The sequence below is a fragment of the Erpetoichthys calabaricus genome (genome assembly GCF_900747795.2).
Source record: "Erpetoichthys calabaricus chromosome 1 unlocalized genomic scaffold, fErpCal1.3 SUPER_1_unloc_22, whole genome shotgun sequence".
NCBI lineage: Eukaryota > Metazoa > Chordata > Cladistia > Polypteriformes > Polypteridae > Erpetoichthys > Erpetoichthys calabaricus.
This window is the reverse complement of record NW_026261588.1, coordinates 4744759-4761939: the sequence shown is the minus strand read 5'-3', so window position 1 is coordinate 4761939 and position 17181 is coordinate 4744759. Positions and strand designations below refer to the sequence as shown.

Here is a 17181-nt window from a genome sequence, read left to right as displayed (position 1 = left end):
TAAATCAAAACCTGTAATCTCACATTCAAAGAAGTATTCAAACCTCGCAGAGCCCCTTTGGAAGCAATTCCAGCCTCAGCTCTTCCTGGTGACGATCCCAAACTTCTTGACAGATCCTCTCCAGCTCCATTAGATTGGATGGGAAGCTTCTGTATGCTTCCATCTTCAGTTCTCTCCACACAGATTTTCTGTGGGATTTACATCTGGGCTGTGACTGGGCCACTGAAGGACCCTCTGAAACTTGCCCTGAAGCCACTCCAGTATTGCTTCAGGTCATTGTCATGCTGAAAGGTGAACAGTCACCCCAGTCTGAGGTGGTGTACACTCTGCAGCAGATTTTCTTCAAGGTCCTCCCTTTATTTGGCTGTATTCATCACTTCCTCCATTCTGACCAGTCACCATGTCCCTGAGCCCCAATAGCCTCACGCTGTCACCACCAAGATAACCAGCTGTATTTGCTTCATATGGAAATTCTCAGGAATTATTTGGCTCATCGGTACATATGAAAAGGTGCTATACAAAGTCATAAGCAGGTGAGGTTGCCCTCCAGCAGTGACTGCATCATCCAGTAGTCACTGTGCCTGCTGGACCTTTTAATGCAGAAAATGAAGTGGTGTTTATTGTAGGAAGGTGTTATAATAAGAAAAGGCACTATATAATGGTAAGGTGGAGTGGTGGCTCTGAGTCTAGGGATCTGCACTGGCAATCGGATGGTTGCCGGTTCAAATCCTGTAAATGCCACAAGGGACTCTGCTCTGTTGGGCCCTTGAGCAAGGCCCTTAACCTGCAATTGCTGAGAGCTTTGAGTAGTGAGAGAAGCACTATATAAATGCAAAGAATTATTATTAAGGTGGCAGGTTCAGACTCTAAGAGTGACTCCTTGTGACCTGAGTGAGTCTCTGTGCCTGCCAGGCCTCATAATACAGAAATATGGAAAAAAGAAGCATTCGTGATGGAAAAGACCACACCATCAAATCATAACTTGTCATTCTCAGTTTCTAGCAGCAAGCTAACGAGTCTCTGCACCTGCTAGTCTTTTAAATATAAAAGGGATTGGTGTTCATAATAGCAAGGCACTATATAACAAAAAACACTAAAGTGACAAGGGGGCACATTCAGTCACCAAAAGTGACACTGTGAGCTTAGTAAGTCGCTGCACTCGTCATGGCTCTCAAAAGAGAAAAATGGGACAAAATCTGATGTTCATGATGAAAGGCGCTATATAAAATCATAAGGCACTAAACTCAATCTTCACCATTAAGTTCTGTTGAGCCTGTTAGGCCACCTAGTGGAAAAGATGGTGTTTACAATAGAAAGGCCCTGGGCTTCTGAAATCCTCTGGTGGCAGGTGCAACATCCAGCAGTGTCACTCAAAAGAGCTGTCACACCTGCCAGGCTCTACAATGTGGAAATCTAGAAAGAACTGTGGTGTACAGTCATGATTTGGAGGTCACTTTGGATATCATATGAGGTAAACACAAACATAATAAAGATGAGTCCATAATCAGCTTTCATGCCAGAAGTAATTGTTTATTTCAGATTTGAAAGGCTGCAGTGGTCCGCAGTGGGGTAAAGGGGGCTTGTGAAGTGCAAAGCGGAAGGAAGATCAGCAAACCTCCAGGTGTTCCTCTGTGGATTCAACAGGCTCCATTTTTTGCCACCCATATCTCATTTATTGAACGTCTGTAAAGGGAAGACATTGGAAGAATAAAACCAGTGAGCTGAGATGTCCACTCCATGACGCTTCCTTCATTCCACTCAGAGGAGACTTTAAAAGCTGCACTCAGCTCCACCTGCACACCTGAGGCAGGTATGGATGGGAAACACCTGTGGTGGTCCTGGATCAGGTGACCACTGCCCACTCAGCACGACAGCTTAGTTAATAAAAGGAACACATTGCATACAGGGAGTCAATATGTAGTATATTATGGGATATCTGAACTGTTTCTATCTCATTATGTCAAATCAAAGCTGGCTGATGTTGTACACTTTTGATGAACGAGGACAGAAGTGACTAATAATTATTAAAAAGTTCAGATGACCCAAAACACACCTGGCATGCCGGACCACCGTACCAATTACATGACCTGCCTGTGATCTGAGTGTAAAAAAAAAGGAAGGACATGTGTTCTACCTGCAAGCTGCTTCACTACACTCCATGAAAGACGCTATATAGAAGTCCTAAACCTGCCTGTTCACTCCCAGTCACAGATCTTCTGATACGTTGTCTGCGACACTTTGTGGAAATATGGAAGCAACTGAAAAGGGCCTCAAGATGGTCTGGCTAATATAAAAGTTAGGCGGGGAACATCTGTGAAATAGAAGGTTAGGATGAAGGAGAGCAGGGGTTCAAAACAGAGAAAAATAATCCATCCATCCATCCATCCATTTTCCAACCTGCTGAATCTGAACACAGGGTCACGGGGGTCTGCTGCAGCCAATCCCAGCCAACACAGGGCACAAGGCAGGAACCAATCCCGGACAGGGTGCCAACCCACCACAGGAGAAAAATAATAAATGATTAAAATATCACAGTCATCCTCAGCAATGTGAAGGCCAGCTGCTCTTGTGTGACGTGTGTTCTGATGAGTACAGAGTTCAGTGACAATGTGACACATGTGTGCCAATCAACAGGCACTCTGAGGTGCCATCATTAGTGAGTAGAATTACCGGAACTCTGAAGTTTTATCTTCTTCACCTCAAACACCTACCTGACCTCGAGACCCCCGAAGTCCATTGTGGCCCACTGAGCAAGATTTGCTTGTCCCAACTTAACACACAGACCTGCAGAGTGAAGGAGTTTGCACTTTTGTCTACAGATGTCAGTCACTGATGTTGATCAAAGTCACACACCGATCATGTCATCCACAAATGAAGGTGACAGTCTTAAACCGACGTCACATTACTGCTCTTCAGAGGGAATGTCAGACTTGGAAACTACAGCAGTTGATCTCGTCACTTGATGATGCCCACTTACTGTATGTGACTTAAGCCACATTTATTATGTCACACTATACAATTTCTAGTTACAGGGGATGTCAAACTTGATGACCACATTTGCCAGTCTCATCACCTGAGTATACCAGTCTATAAGATTAGAAACCACAGGATATGGCATATTTATAACTTCTAGTCTGAGGGAATGTCACACTTGATGACACAGAGCTGATGATCTCATGGCCAATCTCTTTGTCCAATTATGTCATGTTTATACTGGAAATGACTGGGCACGTGACATTATACGACTTCCAGTCAGAAGAGATGTCAGACTTAGAATTTGCTGGCAATGTCATTTTACGTGACTCCGTGATGACTCGTCCACACTGTGACGAGTCCTTCATTTTTTTTATGCCGCCTGACTCAGCTGTTGCCCATGCTCAGGGTTTACAAGTGCGGTGAGTTCAGCCACCTTATCTCCCCCTTGCTTTCCTTTCTCGATTTTTATCTTGGTATTTAAAACACGAGACATCACAAAGATGGTCTAAAACTCTCGTGTTGCTTTTTGCTCGTCACAGCATTCACTGGATTGCACTTCCTGCTGAGCACTCATTGGCTGTCAGTATTACTGCACACAGGCTCCGCCTCTACAATTTAAGGCCATATAACCTGTTGGAGGCCACAAGTCACAAATTGCTTGGACTGAGAAGCTGGGGATGTGCGTGTGTGTGTCTGTGTGTGTGTGTATTTATCTCTACATATAAAAGGCATCACTAATTCTCCCACTTTCCATTGTGGAACGGGCCCCGGACACAGACAGGCAGACATGGTAAATTCACCACCACACGTATATTTACAGTTCTATTTACAAATGTCAATAAGTGCACACACAACAAACCCCCAAGACTTCCCCAAGGTCCAGGCATCTCACACTTTCTACCTTTCTTCTCTTCAGGCCGCCTCCACCAAGCTCAGTCCTTCTCCTCACCCAACTCCAGCCCTCAATGAAGGGAGGCAGCCCCTTTTATTGTCCCCCAGATGTGCTCCAGGTGTGCTCAGGCAATCTTCCACCGACACGCCCCAGTGTGGCGGAAGTGCCGGCTGTAGCACTCTGGGTGTCCCTGCTCCTCTTCCTCCAGCACTTCCTGGTGTGGCACAAGTGCTGAGGTCCAGGGCTGCAAAGGCATCCGGGTGCCCGCTGGCGGTGACCATGGGCCCCTACAGGGTTGAGCTTCAAAGCTCTGCACCCGTGGCCCCCAAAGCAACCAGGGCAGTCGCCCCCTCATGGTCTGGAGGAGGCGTGAGTCCTCCTCCGGTTCTCTTGGGCATCCCGGCTGGGTACCACCCTCAGCCGCGTGTCACACCATATAGGTGGGAAGCTGAAATTTTACGTGCTCATTCCTTGCAGTGTACTTACAAAAGTTAGGTATGCAACACCCAAACGGGGGAAACAGGTGTGCCCCCAAACTGTATATATATACAGGGGAAACCCGTCCTCACTATTTCTACGACTTCCAATATACGAAGGAAGTCCAATTTTCACACGCTCATCCTTTACACTGTACTTACAAACGTTAAGTATGTTTAATTTTGCGCCATGCCCCGTAACGAACATTCGAAAATAACGTCTTCATTTTGGCGGTTACATTCCTTATTTCCGTTAACTGAGGATTTATTTCACGGGAGAGATGTACAAGGGCCGCCCCCGGTCCCCCTTCCTTTTTCCGCATGGTCGCTGTCCGCACACCTACCACGTGGTTAGCTCCCTACCTATATACATTAATGACATCCCGCGTTCATGTGCCTCGTCGCTCGCTTCCTTACTTTCCTCAGCTGTTCATCGTGTTCACTGCTCCCTTCTCCTTTACTCCACCGCTTCAAGCCTGTTATCGTTGGCCTTGCTTCACGTCTTCCTGCTGGTGACTCCTGTCTTTTCATTTAGTTTCTTCACACTCTTAATCCCCCGGGCAGGCCTCTGCATACTCTACTTTTGAAGGTCTGCGCACCAATTATGTTTCTACGAAACTTACAACCACCAAAACTTTGTAATTGCACCAGGCTTCAGATCAAATCTCTGCACAAGAACCTCAAACGAGACCACTGTCTTCACTGGCTCAGTAGAGACTGGATTTATTCCTCGCATCCCTCTCATACCCTCTGATGTCCCATTCCCAATCCAAACGCCTCCAGTTTCCAGTAAGGGCCTCTGCTTCGCTATGACAATAAATAAGTCACAGGGCCAGACTCTAAAAAAAGGTCGCCACTGACTTGACACAAAATGGCTTCTCACATGGCCAACTGTACGCTGCATGCTCAAGAGTGAGCTCATCAGACAGCCTGGTCATTTTACAGCACAAGGGCAGAACTGAAAACATCCTTTACAAAGAGATCTTTACATCCTAAAAATCGGCATTTCTCATACACAACATTTACAATCACAAATTAAACTCTTTACAATCATCAAATTCACTCTCAATACTAAAAGAAACCTACGACAATTACATTGACAATCATGTCACGTTATTTTTAAAATGTTTCCTTTTCTTTTTCATAACTTCATTAACACACTACTTCTCCACTGCAAAGCGCAGGTATTTTGCTAGTTTATATATACATACAGTGCATCCGGAAAGTATTCACAGCGCTTCATCACTTTTTCCACATTTTCTTATGTTACAGCCTTATTCCAAAATGGATTAAATTCATTTTTTTCCTCAGAATTCTGCACACAACACCCCATAATGACAACGTGAACAAAGTTTACTTGAGGTTTTTGCAAATTTATTAAAAATAAATACATTGAGAAATCCCATGTACATAAGTATTCACAGCCTTTGCCGTGAAGCTCAAAACTGAGCTCAGGTGGATCCTGTTTCCCCTGATCATCCTTGAGATGTTTCTGCAGCTTCATTGGAGTCCACCTGTGGTAAATTCAGTTGACTGGACATGATTTGGAAAGGCACACACCTGTCTATAGAAGGTCCCACAGTTGACAGTTCATGTCAGAGCACAAACCAAGAATGAAGTCAAAGGAATTGTCTGTAGACCTCCGAGACAGGATTGTCTCGAGGCACAAATCTGGGGAAGGTTAGAGAAAAATATCTGCTGCTTTGAAGGTCCCAATGAGCACAGTGGCCTCCATCATCCATAAGTGGAAGAAGTTCAAAACCACCAGGACTCTTTCTAGAGCTGGCCGGCTATCTAAACTGAGCGATCGGGGGAGAAGGGCCTTAGTCAGGGAGGTGACCAAGAACCCGATGGTCACTCTGTCAGAGATCCAGAGGTCCTCTGTGGAGAGAGGAGAACCTTCCAGAAGGACAACCATCTCTGCAGCAATCCACCAATCAGGCCTGTATGGTAGAGTGGCCAGACGGAAGCCACTCCTTAGTAAAAGGCACATGGCAGCCCGCCTGGAGTTTACCAAAAGGCACCTGAAGGACTCTTAGACCATGAGAAAGAAAATTCTCTGGTCTGATGAGACAAAGATTGAACTCTTTGGTGTGAATGCCAGGCGTCACGTTTGGAGGAAACCAGGCACCACACAACACCAGGACAATACCATCCCTACAGTGAAACATGGTGGTGGCAGCATCATGCTGTGGGGATGTTTTTCAGCGGCAGGGACTGGGAGACTAGTCAGGATAAAAGGAAAGATGACTGCAGCAATGTACAGAGACATCCTGGATGAAAACCTGCTCCAGACCGCTCTTGACCTCAGATTGGTGCGACGGTTCATCTTTCAGCAGGACAACGACCCTAAGCACACAGCCAAGATATCAAAGGAGTGGCTTCAGGACAACTCTGTGAATGTCCTTGAGTGGCCCAGCCAGAGCCCAGACTTGAATCCGATTGAACATCTCTGGAGAGATCTTAAAATGGCTGTGCACCGACGCTTCCCATCCAACCTGATGGAGCTTGAGAGGTGCTGCAAAGAGGAATGGGCCAAACTGGCCAAGGATAGGTGTGCCAAGCTTGTGGCATCATATTCAAAAAGACTTGAGGCTGTAATTGCTGCCAAAGGTGCATCGACAAAGTATTGAGCAAAGGCTGTGAGTACTTATGGACATGGGATTTCTTTTTTTATCTATATATATAAAGGAGAGTTGGGATCCTTGTGGCTGTGTTTGTGTGTTTGTGGAGGGACAGAGAGTTAAGGCCGGTATTGGAGTCATGTGATCATCTCCTCTCCCATTCACCTCATTTCATTCACTTCATTTTGCTCCGAGCTGAGCTCCGCAGCTGACGCGGTTAGTCCTTTCTCCTTTACTGATTTACTGTTTAGTAGACGCGGTGCTTACTGAATAGTATTTTTTTCCTTTAGTGTTTCTACTTAGTGTTTCTTAGTGTTTAGTAGACGAGGTGTGCGGATGTTCCCGGCGGTGTTGCGTTTTAGTGTTAGTGTCTACTTAGTGTTTGTGTTTAGTGTTATGGAAGGAGTGATCTTACCACTGTCAGATTTTGCAATGAATGACTTGGTAAATAATAATTATTTATCAAAAGATCACATGAGCAAATTCAACGAAATTTTAGCTGCGCATACAATTTTCCAACCTCAAGAGGTTTTGCTAATGTGGACTCCTGACATACCTATAATGCCCATTCCACAAAATACAAAACATATTCAAATATTACCTTCTGCAGCTACTGAACGAATGACTCACTGGGTATGTACCTCTTATGATGGTGCTGTAATTCATGTCTACGACAGTTTAAATGCTGATAAAAAATTCAACCTCGCCGAGGAGCAGCTTCGTTTCCTTCATGCTTTGTTTCCTTACAAACCTCCCATAGTTTATGAAGACGCACAGCAACAATTAAATCATACAGATTCTGGTGTATTCTCAATTGCATTTGCTGTGTGTATTTCTTTAGGTATTGACCCAAGTGATCAAGTTTTTACTATTTCTTCAATGCAAAATCACTTACAAATAATTTTTGTTACTCGACAATTGCTTCCATTCCCTGTCGAAAGTAGCCAACGGGCGACACCAGTTACAAGTATTCAGTGTGTTCAAAGACCTGTACGAAGTACGGCCACTAACACAGTCACTCATAAAAGGGGAGATGACTCGGTGCAGGAAATGGGGATTGAAACTACCTGGGAAGACATGCAATCAACGAGGTGATTAAACGGATCTCAAGAGACGTCTTCTAGGTTGGAAAAAAAGCGCTTGGCTGCCAAAACTATATACATACATATATATATACATACACACACACACATATATATACATACAGATATACATCTATACTAATAAAAGGCAAAGCCCTCACTGACTCACTCATCACTAACTCTCCAACTTCCCGTGTAGGTAGAAGGCTGAAATTTGGCAGGCTTATTCCTTACAGCTTACTTACAAAAGTTAAGCAAGTTTCATTTCGAAATTTTACATGTAATGGTCATAACGGTCGACAATGTCCGCCATGTTAAACTTTCTTATTTATGGCCCCATCTTCACAAAATTTGGTAGGCGGCTTCCCTGTGCTAACCGAAACCGATGTATGTACTTATTTCGGTGGTATGACACCACTGTCGGCCACCATATTGAACTTTCCAATGGTCTTCGTTACTTAATGGGCCCATCTTCAAGAAATTTGGTACGCGGGTTCCCAACACTAACTGAATCCTACTTTTGTACATATATACGTCCATAGCCTGCAGCTCGGTCCACACTCTGAATTCTCCAGGCACTCCTGAGCATAATCTAATTTTGAAGGTTGGGGCACCAATAATGTTACTGAGAAACTTACAGCCACTTTGTAACGGCACGAGACTTCAGGTCACATGCCTGCAAAATAACCTAATTGAAGCAACTATTTTTACTGGCGGTGGCTCAGGGGAAGAGAGTTTTTATTCCTTGCATCCCCATTATACCCTCTGATCTCCCATTTCAATTCAAATGCCTCCAATTTCCAGTAAGGCTCTGCTTCGCAATGACAATTAATAAGTCTCAGGGACAGACCCTACAAAAGGTTGGCATTGATTTGAGGCAAGATTGCTTTTCACATGGCCAACTATACGTTGCATGCTCAAGAGTAAGCTCAGCGCACAGCTTGGTCATATTACAACTGGAGGGGCGAACTGACAACGTGGTATACAAAGAGATCCTTAACAAATAATTATTGGTACATTTTCCCTCAGTTTATTATTTAAAATTTTAAAGCAGTACTTCGCCGCTGTGAAGCGCGGGTATTTTGCTAGTCCTTAATAATTACTTCCATTAATTTCCCTGTGATGCACGCTAAGCTTACTGGCCTATAGTTACTTGGATCTGCCTTATCTCCCAATATATAGTGGGATAATATTTGCCACTTTCCAATCCTTCAGAATTTCCCTAGTATGCAGCGACTCCCAAAAATCTGCTTCAAGGGTTTATATCTGTACTCTCCAGCCTCCATAAGAACTCAAGGGTAAATATTATCTGGTCCTGGCAGAGCTGTCTTAACAGCATCATAGGCCCCTGGGCAAAGTAGTGCACTGGGGCCCCTGTTTTGATAGCAAAAGAGAAACATACATAGGCATCAGAAAAATGCTCATGGGGCCCCCGGGCAACTGCCCAGTGTGCCCATTTGTTAAGACGGACATGGGTCCTGGTGATTTGTTTGATTTCAGCCTGTTTAATCTGAGCAGCTCTTCTCTCTCTACAATTTCTAAATCACTCAGAACTTCCTTAGTAGTATTCCATTTGCCACTGGAAGGTTATCCACTTTCTCACATGTGAAGACCTCCGAAAAATACAAGTTTAGAGCGTTCTCTATTTCACTGTCTGTGTCTTTTAATTCCCCTTTACTTGTCCTGTTTCACTTCACCTCCTACATGACTTTTCGTTTACTACTAAAATAGTCAAAGAATCTCTTAGGTAAGAATTATGTTTCTAGACTTCTCTAGCGCCTTCAACACAATCCAACCTCTGCTCCTTAGGGACAAGCTGACAGAGATGGGATTAGATTCATACCTAGTGGCATGGATCGTGGACTATCTTAAAGACAGACCTCAGTATGTGCGTCTTGGGAACTGCACGTCTGACATTGTGGTCAGCAACACAGGAGCGCCACAAGGGACTGTACTTTCTCCGGTCCTGTTCAGCCTATATACATCGGACTTCCAATACAACTCGGAGTCCTGCCATGTGCAAAAAGTTCGCTGATGACACTGCTATCGTGGGCTGTATCAGGAATGGGCTGGAGGAGGAGTATAGGGACCTAATCAATGACTTTGTTAAATGGTCCGACTCAAACCACCTACACCTGAACACCAGCAAAACCAAGGAGCTGGTGGTGGATTTTAGGAGGCCCAGACCCCTCATAGACCCAGTGATCATCAAAGGTGACTGTGTGCAGATGGTGCAGACCTATAAATATCTGGGAGTGCAGCTGGATGATAAATTAGACTGGACTGCCAATACTGAAGCGCTGTGCAAGAAAGGACAAAGCCGGTTATACTTCCTTAGAAGGCTGGCTTCCTTCAACATCTGCAATAAGATGCTGCAGATGTTCTATCAAACAGTTGTGGCGAGCGCCCTCTTCTACGCAGTGGTGTGCTGGGGAGGCAGCATTAAGAGGAAAGACGCCTCACGCCTGGACAAACTGGTGAGGAAGGCAGGCTCTATTGTTGGCATGGAGCTGGACAGTTTAACATCTGTGGCAGAGCAAAGGGCGCTCAGCAGGCTCCTATCAATTATGGGGAATCCACTGCATCCACTAAATAGTATCATCTCCAGACAGAAGAGCAGCTTCAGCGACAGACTGCTGTCACTGTCCTGCTCCACTGACAGATTGAGGAGATCGTTCCTCCCCCAAACTATGCGACTCTTTAATTCCACCAGGGGGGGTAAACGTTAATATTTAACATTATACATAGTTATTGTCTGTTTTTTTTTCACCTGTATTATTATCATTCTTTAATTTAATATTATTTATTGTATCAGTATGCTGCTGCTGAAGAATGTGAATTTCCCATTGGGATTAATAAAGTATCTATCTATCTATCTATCTATCTATCTATCTATCTATCTATCTATCTATCTATCTATCTATCTATCTATCTATCTATCTATCTATCTATCTATCTATCTATCTATCTATCTATCTATCTATCTATCTATCTTTCGCCTTATCTGCTCTATTCCTCTCCAAATGTCTTTTAACCTCCCTAATATTCTTCTTAATGGTTGCCCTCATGTTCTCATACACCCTACAATTCACTTTGGAGTTATTAGTACATTAGAGGGTCGGCTCAGGTTGGACGGTTGGGAGTCAAAGTCAGAGAGGCTGGCTATTGGGAGAAGGGTGTTAAGGATAGAGCTGCCAGGCAGGAGGAGAAGAGGAAGGCCTAAGAGAAGGTTTATGGAAGTGGTGAGAGAGGACATGCAGTTGATGGGTGTGACAGAGCAAGATGACAAGGACAGAAGATATGGAAGAGGATGATCCGCTGTGGCAACCGAAAGAAGAAGAAGTCTTTTACACCTTGTTCGTCTGCTTTTTCCTTTGCAGCTTCTTTTTTAACTCTTTATTAACCCACTGCACAGTATTTTTTAATCTCCTATGTGCTGGGTGATCTCAGCCATTATCCAGCTCGGACAACACATGGATGGATTGACCGGAGGAGAGAACATCTGCGAGGCACTACCTCCCCTGGTATGCTAGAGGGCAGCCCTCCTGGGCGGCTGAGGCACCACAGATTCCCGTAGGGCATGCGGGGACTTGGAGTCTGGTACAGCCCTGTTCGCTTCCGTTGTTGGATGACCAGGTGGAGCAGCAAAGCCATTAAATGGATTTCTACCACACCTGGGAGTGATTCCAGATAATCCTGATGAACCACCTGGAGCACTCTCAGGTGCTGAATAAAATGAGCCGCCTCACTCCATTCTGGAAGAGGAGAAAGCCTGAGGAGGAGTAGAGGCGGATGGACTGATAATAGAGAAGGGACTGCGTTGTGTCGTGCTGTGTTGGTGATTTGTCCACTGTAAATAAACCGTGTGCCTGTCTGTGTCGGGGTTAGGGCGACTCTTTGCGCTCGGGCTTCACACGTATTAATTCCCAAATGGAGGTCTGTACCCATCCTGCATTACACGTACAATGTTTTTAAACCTGCACCACTGCTCCTCACCTGTCTTATCCCAGTCCATCCTCCTTAGACTTTGCCACATCTGCTCAAAATTTGCCCTACCAAAGTTAAACTTAATTTTAGTCTTCGCATCTGTGTTTTTATTAAAGACTAAGAATTGCATTAGATTATGGTCATGTGACCCTAGTGGTCTAATCACCTTGACACCCTCAATTCTGTCCTGATTATTACAAAATACTAAATCCAGATGGGCTTCACCCAACGCTGGCATTAAAAACAATCATTGATTACTTCTAAAAGCTCCTGCTCTTGTGATTGGTTATTTATAAGGTTATCCCAGTTAATATTTGGGTAGTTAAAGTCCCCCATGACTATAATGTCCCCCTGTACACTTACCTTTTTAATATTACTAATGAGATGTGCATTGAAATTACTGTCTGCATTGGGTGGTCTATAACAATTTCCTCAAATAAGGCCTCTTTCCAGATGTCCTCACTAAGACGGGGCTCATCATCCAACTGAAGACGAGTTGCGTTTAAATTCTGTTTGACGTAAACAGCAAGCCCACCTCCTCTGCTGTTCTGTCTGTCCTTCCTTTTACGTGTGTGCCCTTCTCTTTTCTACTCATCCCATCTTTATTATTTAGACCAGTATACTTATTAATAAATCATTATAATTATGCTCCACTACATTCAGCTCCAACATGCTTGTTTTATTTTTGATACCTCTAGCAATTAGGTGAGTTATTTTTAACGTGTTACTCATTTTACTTTTACATTTTAACATTGGGTTACAATTTACATTATTATGCATTTTGAATTCTACACTATTGTTTGTTCATCGTTGTTAAGTTCTAAACCTGACCTGTCCTAAACTCCCCCCCATTCACTAATTTAAACAATCCTCGCCTGACCTCCTCATATACCCCCCAACACACTGGTGCCCCTCCTGTGCCATTGGTACACGTCCCATCTGTTCCAAAATGAGTCCCAATGCCCCATAAACCAATACCCTTCTACCCTACACCATGGTTTGAGCCACACGTTAAGCCTCTCCTATTTACCTGGACTGGCACGTGGCACAAGAAGAACTTCGGAGAAACCACCTTGTCAGTTCTGCTCCTCAGCCTACCATCTAACTGTTAGAATTTGGATTACAGAACTGACAGACTACCCTTGTGTTTGTCATTTATTCCAAAATGGACAATGACCACTGGATCCAACCCCCATTCTGACCAAGAGCCTATCCACCCTTCCATAGAGGTTGCCCACTTGAGCACCCAGAAGGCAACACACCATGCGAGACTCTCTGTCTCTGGAGTAAACCTGTGCTTCAAACCCCTTAATAACTGAGTCCCCAACTATTACTACCTCTCTCTTTCTAGGAATTGGTTTTCAGGTGGTCATCATTCCTGCCAGCCACCTCAGAATCATCAGAGACCCCGTCCCGCTCCACAAGGATCTGAAACTTGTTTGACACTTCAAAGCACTTGACACTTACCGCTTTACATTACAGAATGAGCAGCTGCTGGGGTAGGTCTTGCCATCGGTGCCACACACAACATCGTTCATCGTTGAGCAGCTAACCCTCATCAGATTCATACAGTTGGGCTACAGAAATGGAGAGCAGAAGGTCAGTTGAACATTAGCAGTGGGTGCTGAAGGAGACAACCTGAGGAGACCCTTACCTGTGGAGGGAAGTTTGCCTCACTTCTCATGTCTGTGGAAGAAAAAGGGGTGAAACCTGTCATTGAGTACTCCCTGAAACATCTAAAAAAACTTAATCTTCATCCATTTTCATAAATTAGCATTTAGGAGGACTTATTAGTAAGAATCTGTCATCACATCAGACATCACATCACACATAAAACATCCGTCAGTGCCATCATCATCCACAGGATGGGCTGCTCTGAGCAGATGGCTACACTGATGGGCTATGAAAGCACAAACTTCTCAGTGGGCTCCTTTCCAGCAACCCTTCTGTGATCCTGAGGGGCTGACATTCCCTCCTGGAGATCACGTTAAGGAAACACAGAAACAGCTGAGCAGGTGGGCAAGATGGCCAGCAAAATGAAAAGGCAAGGAAGGGCAACAACATCAGTGGCATGGCGGGGAGTGGCCATCACTACTGCCTCACAGACGCCATGCCCAGAGCTTGAACCCCATGCCGGGTCATCGTCTGTGTGGGTTTGTCCATTAGGTTTTCCTCCAACATCTCAAAGATGAGTTTATATTGTTAGTGGACATCTCTAAAATGGACCAGTGTGTGTATGCGTGTAAATGTACTCTGCAATGGACTATTTATTGTGGCAAGCGGCTGGGGACGGTACCCAGCCAGGATGCCCAGAAGGACCGGAAGTGGGATTACACCTCCTCCGGACCACGAGAGGGCAGCCGCCCTGGTTGGGATGGGGACCACGGGAACAGAGCATGGAAGCTCAACCCTATAGGAGCCCGTGGTCATCACCAGGGTATGCCCAGATGCCTGAGGAGCCATGGACATCTGCCCTTCCGCCATACCTGGAGGTGCTGGGGGAAGGATTACCAGGGACACCTGGAGTGGTTCCGTGTGCTCAGCTGGCACTTCCGCCACACCAGCAAGTGCTGGCGGAAATTAATCGTGAGGCATCTGGAGCACGTCCGGGTGAATATAAAAGGGGCTGCCTCCATCCATTCAAGAGCTTGAGTTGGGTGGAAGAGGACGAAGCCTGGAGGAGAGGAGTGGAGGCGGTCAGAGAGAGAACGGCATAGAGAAGAGGCCTGGACTTGAGGGTGATTGGTGCTGGGGCACTGGTTTGTGCGTGTGCACGTGTATATAAAGAAAATTAATAAATGTGTGTTGGGTTGTAAACCATCGGTGTCTGCCTGTCTGTGTCCGGGCTGTCCCCCACACTATCTATCTATCTATCTATCTATCTATCTATCTATCTATCTATCTATCTATCTATCTATCTATCTATCTATCTATCTATCTATCTATCTATCTATCTATCTATCTATCTATCTATCTATCTATCTATCTATCTATCTATCTATCTATCTAATAGCGCCTTTTATAACTATATGTTATATCAAACCCAGGTGACACAGTGGTGCAGTGGTACTGCTGCTGCCCACCTTTAGGAGATCAGAGTTTCCATCCCATGTCCTCCCTGCATTCTCCCTGTAGTTACAAAGCTTTACCTGACCTCTCCTCCTAATAAACAAATGGGGCTTTGTCTGACAACTCACATTTTCCAAAAATGGCAAATATTTTACAGATTCTGCCAGGAGTGCGTAAACTTGTGAGTATCACAAGTGCAAATTGGAGTTGAAGTTGAAAATTCATTGAATTTAATTCACTTAAACCTTCTAAAAGCCAATTTTCCTAATCGGTTTAATCACTTTGCCACAAAACTGGCTACTGTGGGAAAGATGCAAACCGAATAAGCAGGAATCTCACCTGAGAGGCAAATGAAGGCGATGCACAGCAGCAGGAGGCGAATGGCAGACATCTCGACTCGTCTCGTTGGCGTTTGTGTGTATGTGTCAGACTCAGACTGGCTACCCAACATGCTGGTGCCCTCAGTTTATAAGTCGGCACATCTGGGTAGCAAATAAAAAAAAAAAAAACCTTGCAGGCATTGATCCGCCCGATTACTGAATATTCAAAACTATTTTAAATTAAGACAGGCCTTGGAGATACACACGTCAGACAGATAGATAGATGTGTAGGCTGCTATATGACAGATAGCTGGTGTGGCGTGTGCTACGTGGCCTGTGTGTTCTCTGATGTGACTCTGCTGTCCCAGTTTCTCAGGTGACTCCCCTTACTTGTGCCCCCCCTAATCTTTCAGCCCCCTGTATTAATGACTTTGCTGATACTCTATAACTTGTCGCCATTCTCCCCCCTTCGGCCCATCATGAACTCACAGCTGAGGCTCTTGCGTCCAGGACTGTAACTTTGCTGAATCGTCTGACCCTCAATATGCTCATGACAGTCCAGTGATGACCCTGCCAGGTGACACACAGACATGTTGCTCCGTCACACTCAATCCTTCTCATGCCTGATGGTATCCCACTTGGCCTGTAAAAGACCCCATGTAGCTGATCCTGGTTTAGGTCCATATTGGACATCAGTAATGGATTCTGACTGCTTTACTGATCTTCTCTCTTTCTGCCCAGCTTTGCTCTAATCAGTATTTGATGACTTAATAACTCTTATTATCCTCATCTTATTATGTTGTTGTATTTTGTACTTTGTTGTATTTTGCTAGCTTTTATGTCACCTGTCACTCATGTCAGGGTCAACACTTCTGCTTCTGATTTCAGTTATGTTGCCTTATCATCGTCAGCCTTATGCTGGTGTTGACTTACCTGAATCTTTTCCTTAACGTAAAGTTTACTCCTAATTGTTGATTTTGAGAACAAACAAGGGGGGACTTGCGATTTCTGCATATTTCACTGGCCCTTTTCCTGTGTTGTTCAGACAGACTCCAATAACTCCTCTCCTCAAGATGCCCCACTCAGCCCACCTCAAGTTGCTCATCACAGGCCAGTGTCTCTCGTTTCTTGTCTCTAGCCAAGTCCGCTTGATCCTAATCAGTCGGCCTTTATGGACAGCCATTCCACTGACACGGCTCTGCTAACTGTTGTTGAAGTGTTACGGAGGCCAGGATCTGCCAACATGTCATCTATGCTTATCCCGCTAGATCTCTCCTCTACCTTTGGTAGAATAAACCAACACTAATAAACCACACTGTCTGACCTGGCATCACTGGCACTGCGCTCAGGTGGCTTGAGTCCAACCTCTTGGGTAGATCCTATTGTGCGTCCTGGCATGGAGGGATGTCAAGGGTGAACCAGGCAAGCACAAAGGTGCCCCAAGGATCACTGCTGGGTCCTCTACTCTCGTAACTAAACACCTCCGCACAAGTCCCTATCATCCATTTCTATGGATTTTCCTGTCAATGCTATGCTGATGATACACAGCCATACCCATAATTTCCTCTGTAGGACCACAAGGTGTCAGTTGGAATCTCTGCACGTCTCCATGAAATTGCAACCTGGATGAAGGAACACCATGTGCAGCTCAGCCTAGGAAAGATGGACCGTCTTGTTATGCCAGCTCATCAGTCTGTTCTCTGTCAGCCATCTTGGTACACAAGCTCAGAGTCATAATTGATGGCCAGATATCCT

The 17181-nt window shown here is 45.0% G+C and overlaps 1 protein-coding gene across 1 annotated transcript; it reads right to left on the bottom strand.

The window, feature by feature from the left end:
- Positions 1-1504: 1504 nt before the first annotated feature.
- Positions 1505-15531, bottom strand: LOC127526361 (ovomucoid-like). Its single transcript, XM_051921746.1, has 4 exons — positions 15446-15531; positions 13692-13723; positions 13505-13614; positions 1505-1683 (listed from the first exon to the last, which is right to left on the bottom strand). The coding sequence occupies exons 1-4, from the start codon at positions 15495-15497 to the stop codon at positions 1638-1640; spliced, it is 240 nt and encodes a 79-aa protein (XP_051777706.1). The 5' UTR covers positions 15498-15531; the 3' UTR covers positions 1505-1637.
- Positions 15532-17181: the final 1650 nt, after the last annotated feature.

Excerpts from the sequence above, each read along its gene's own strand:
- LOC127526361 (XM_051921746.1), bottom strand. The coding sequence starts at position 15,497 with ATGTCTGCCATTCGCCTCCTGCTGCTGTGCATCGCCTTCATTTGCCTC. Across the intron at positions 13,724-15,445 it reads CGCCTTCATTTGCCTCTCAG|ACATGAGAAGTGAGGCAAAC; the intron begins GTGAGATTCCTG and ends TTTCTTCCACAG. Across the intron at positions 1,684-13,504 it reads TCATTCTGTAATGTAAAGCG|ACGTTCAATAAATGAGATAT; the intron begins GTAAGTGTCAAG and ends TTCCCTTTACAG.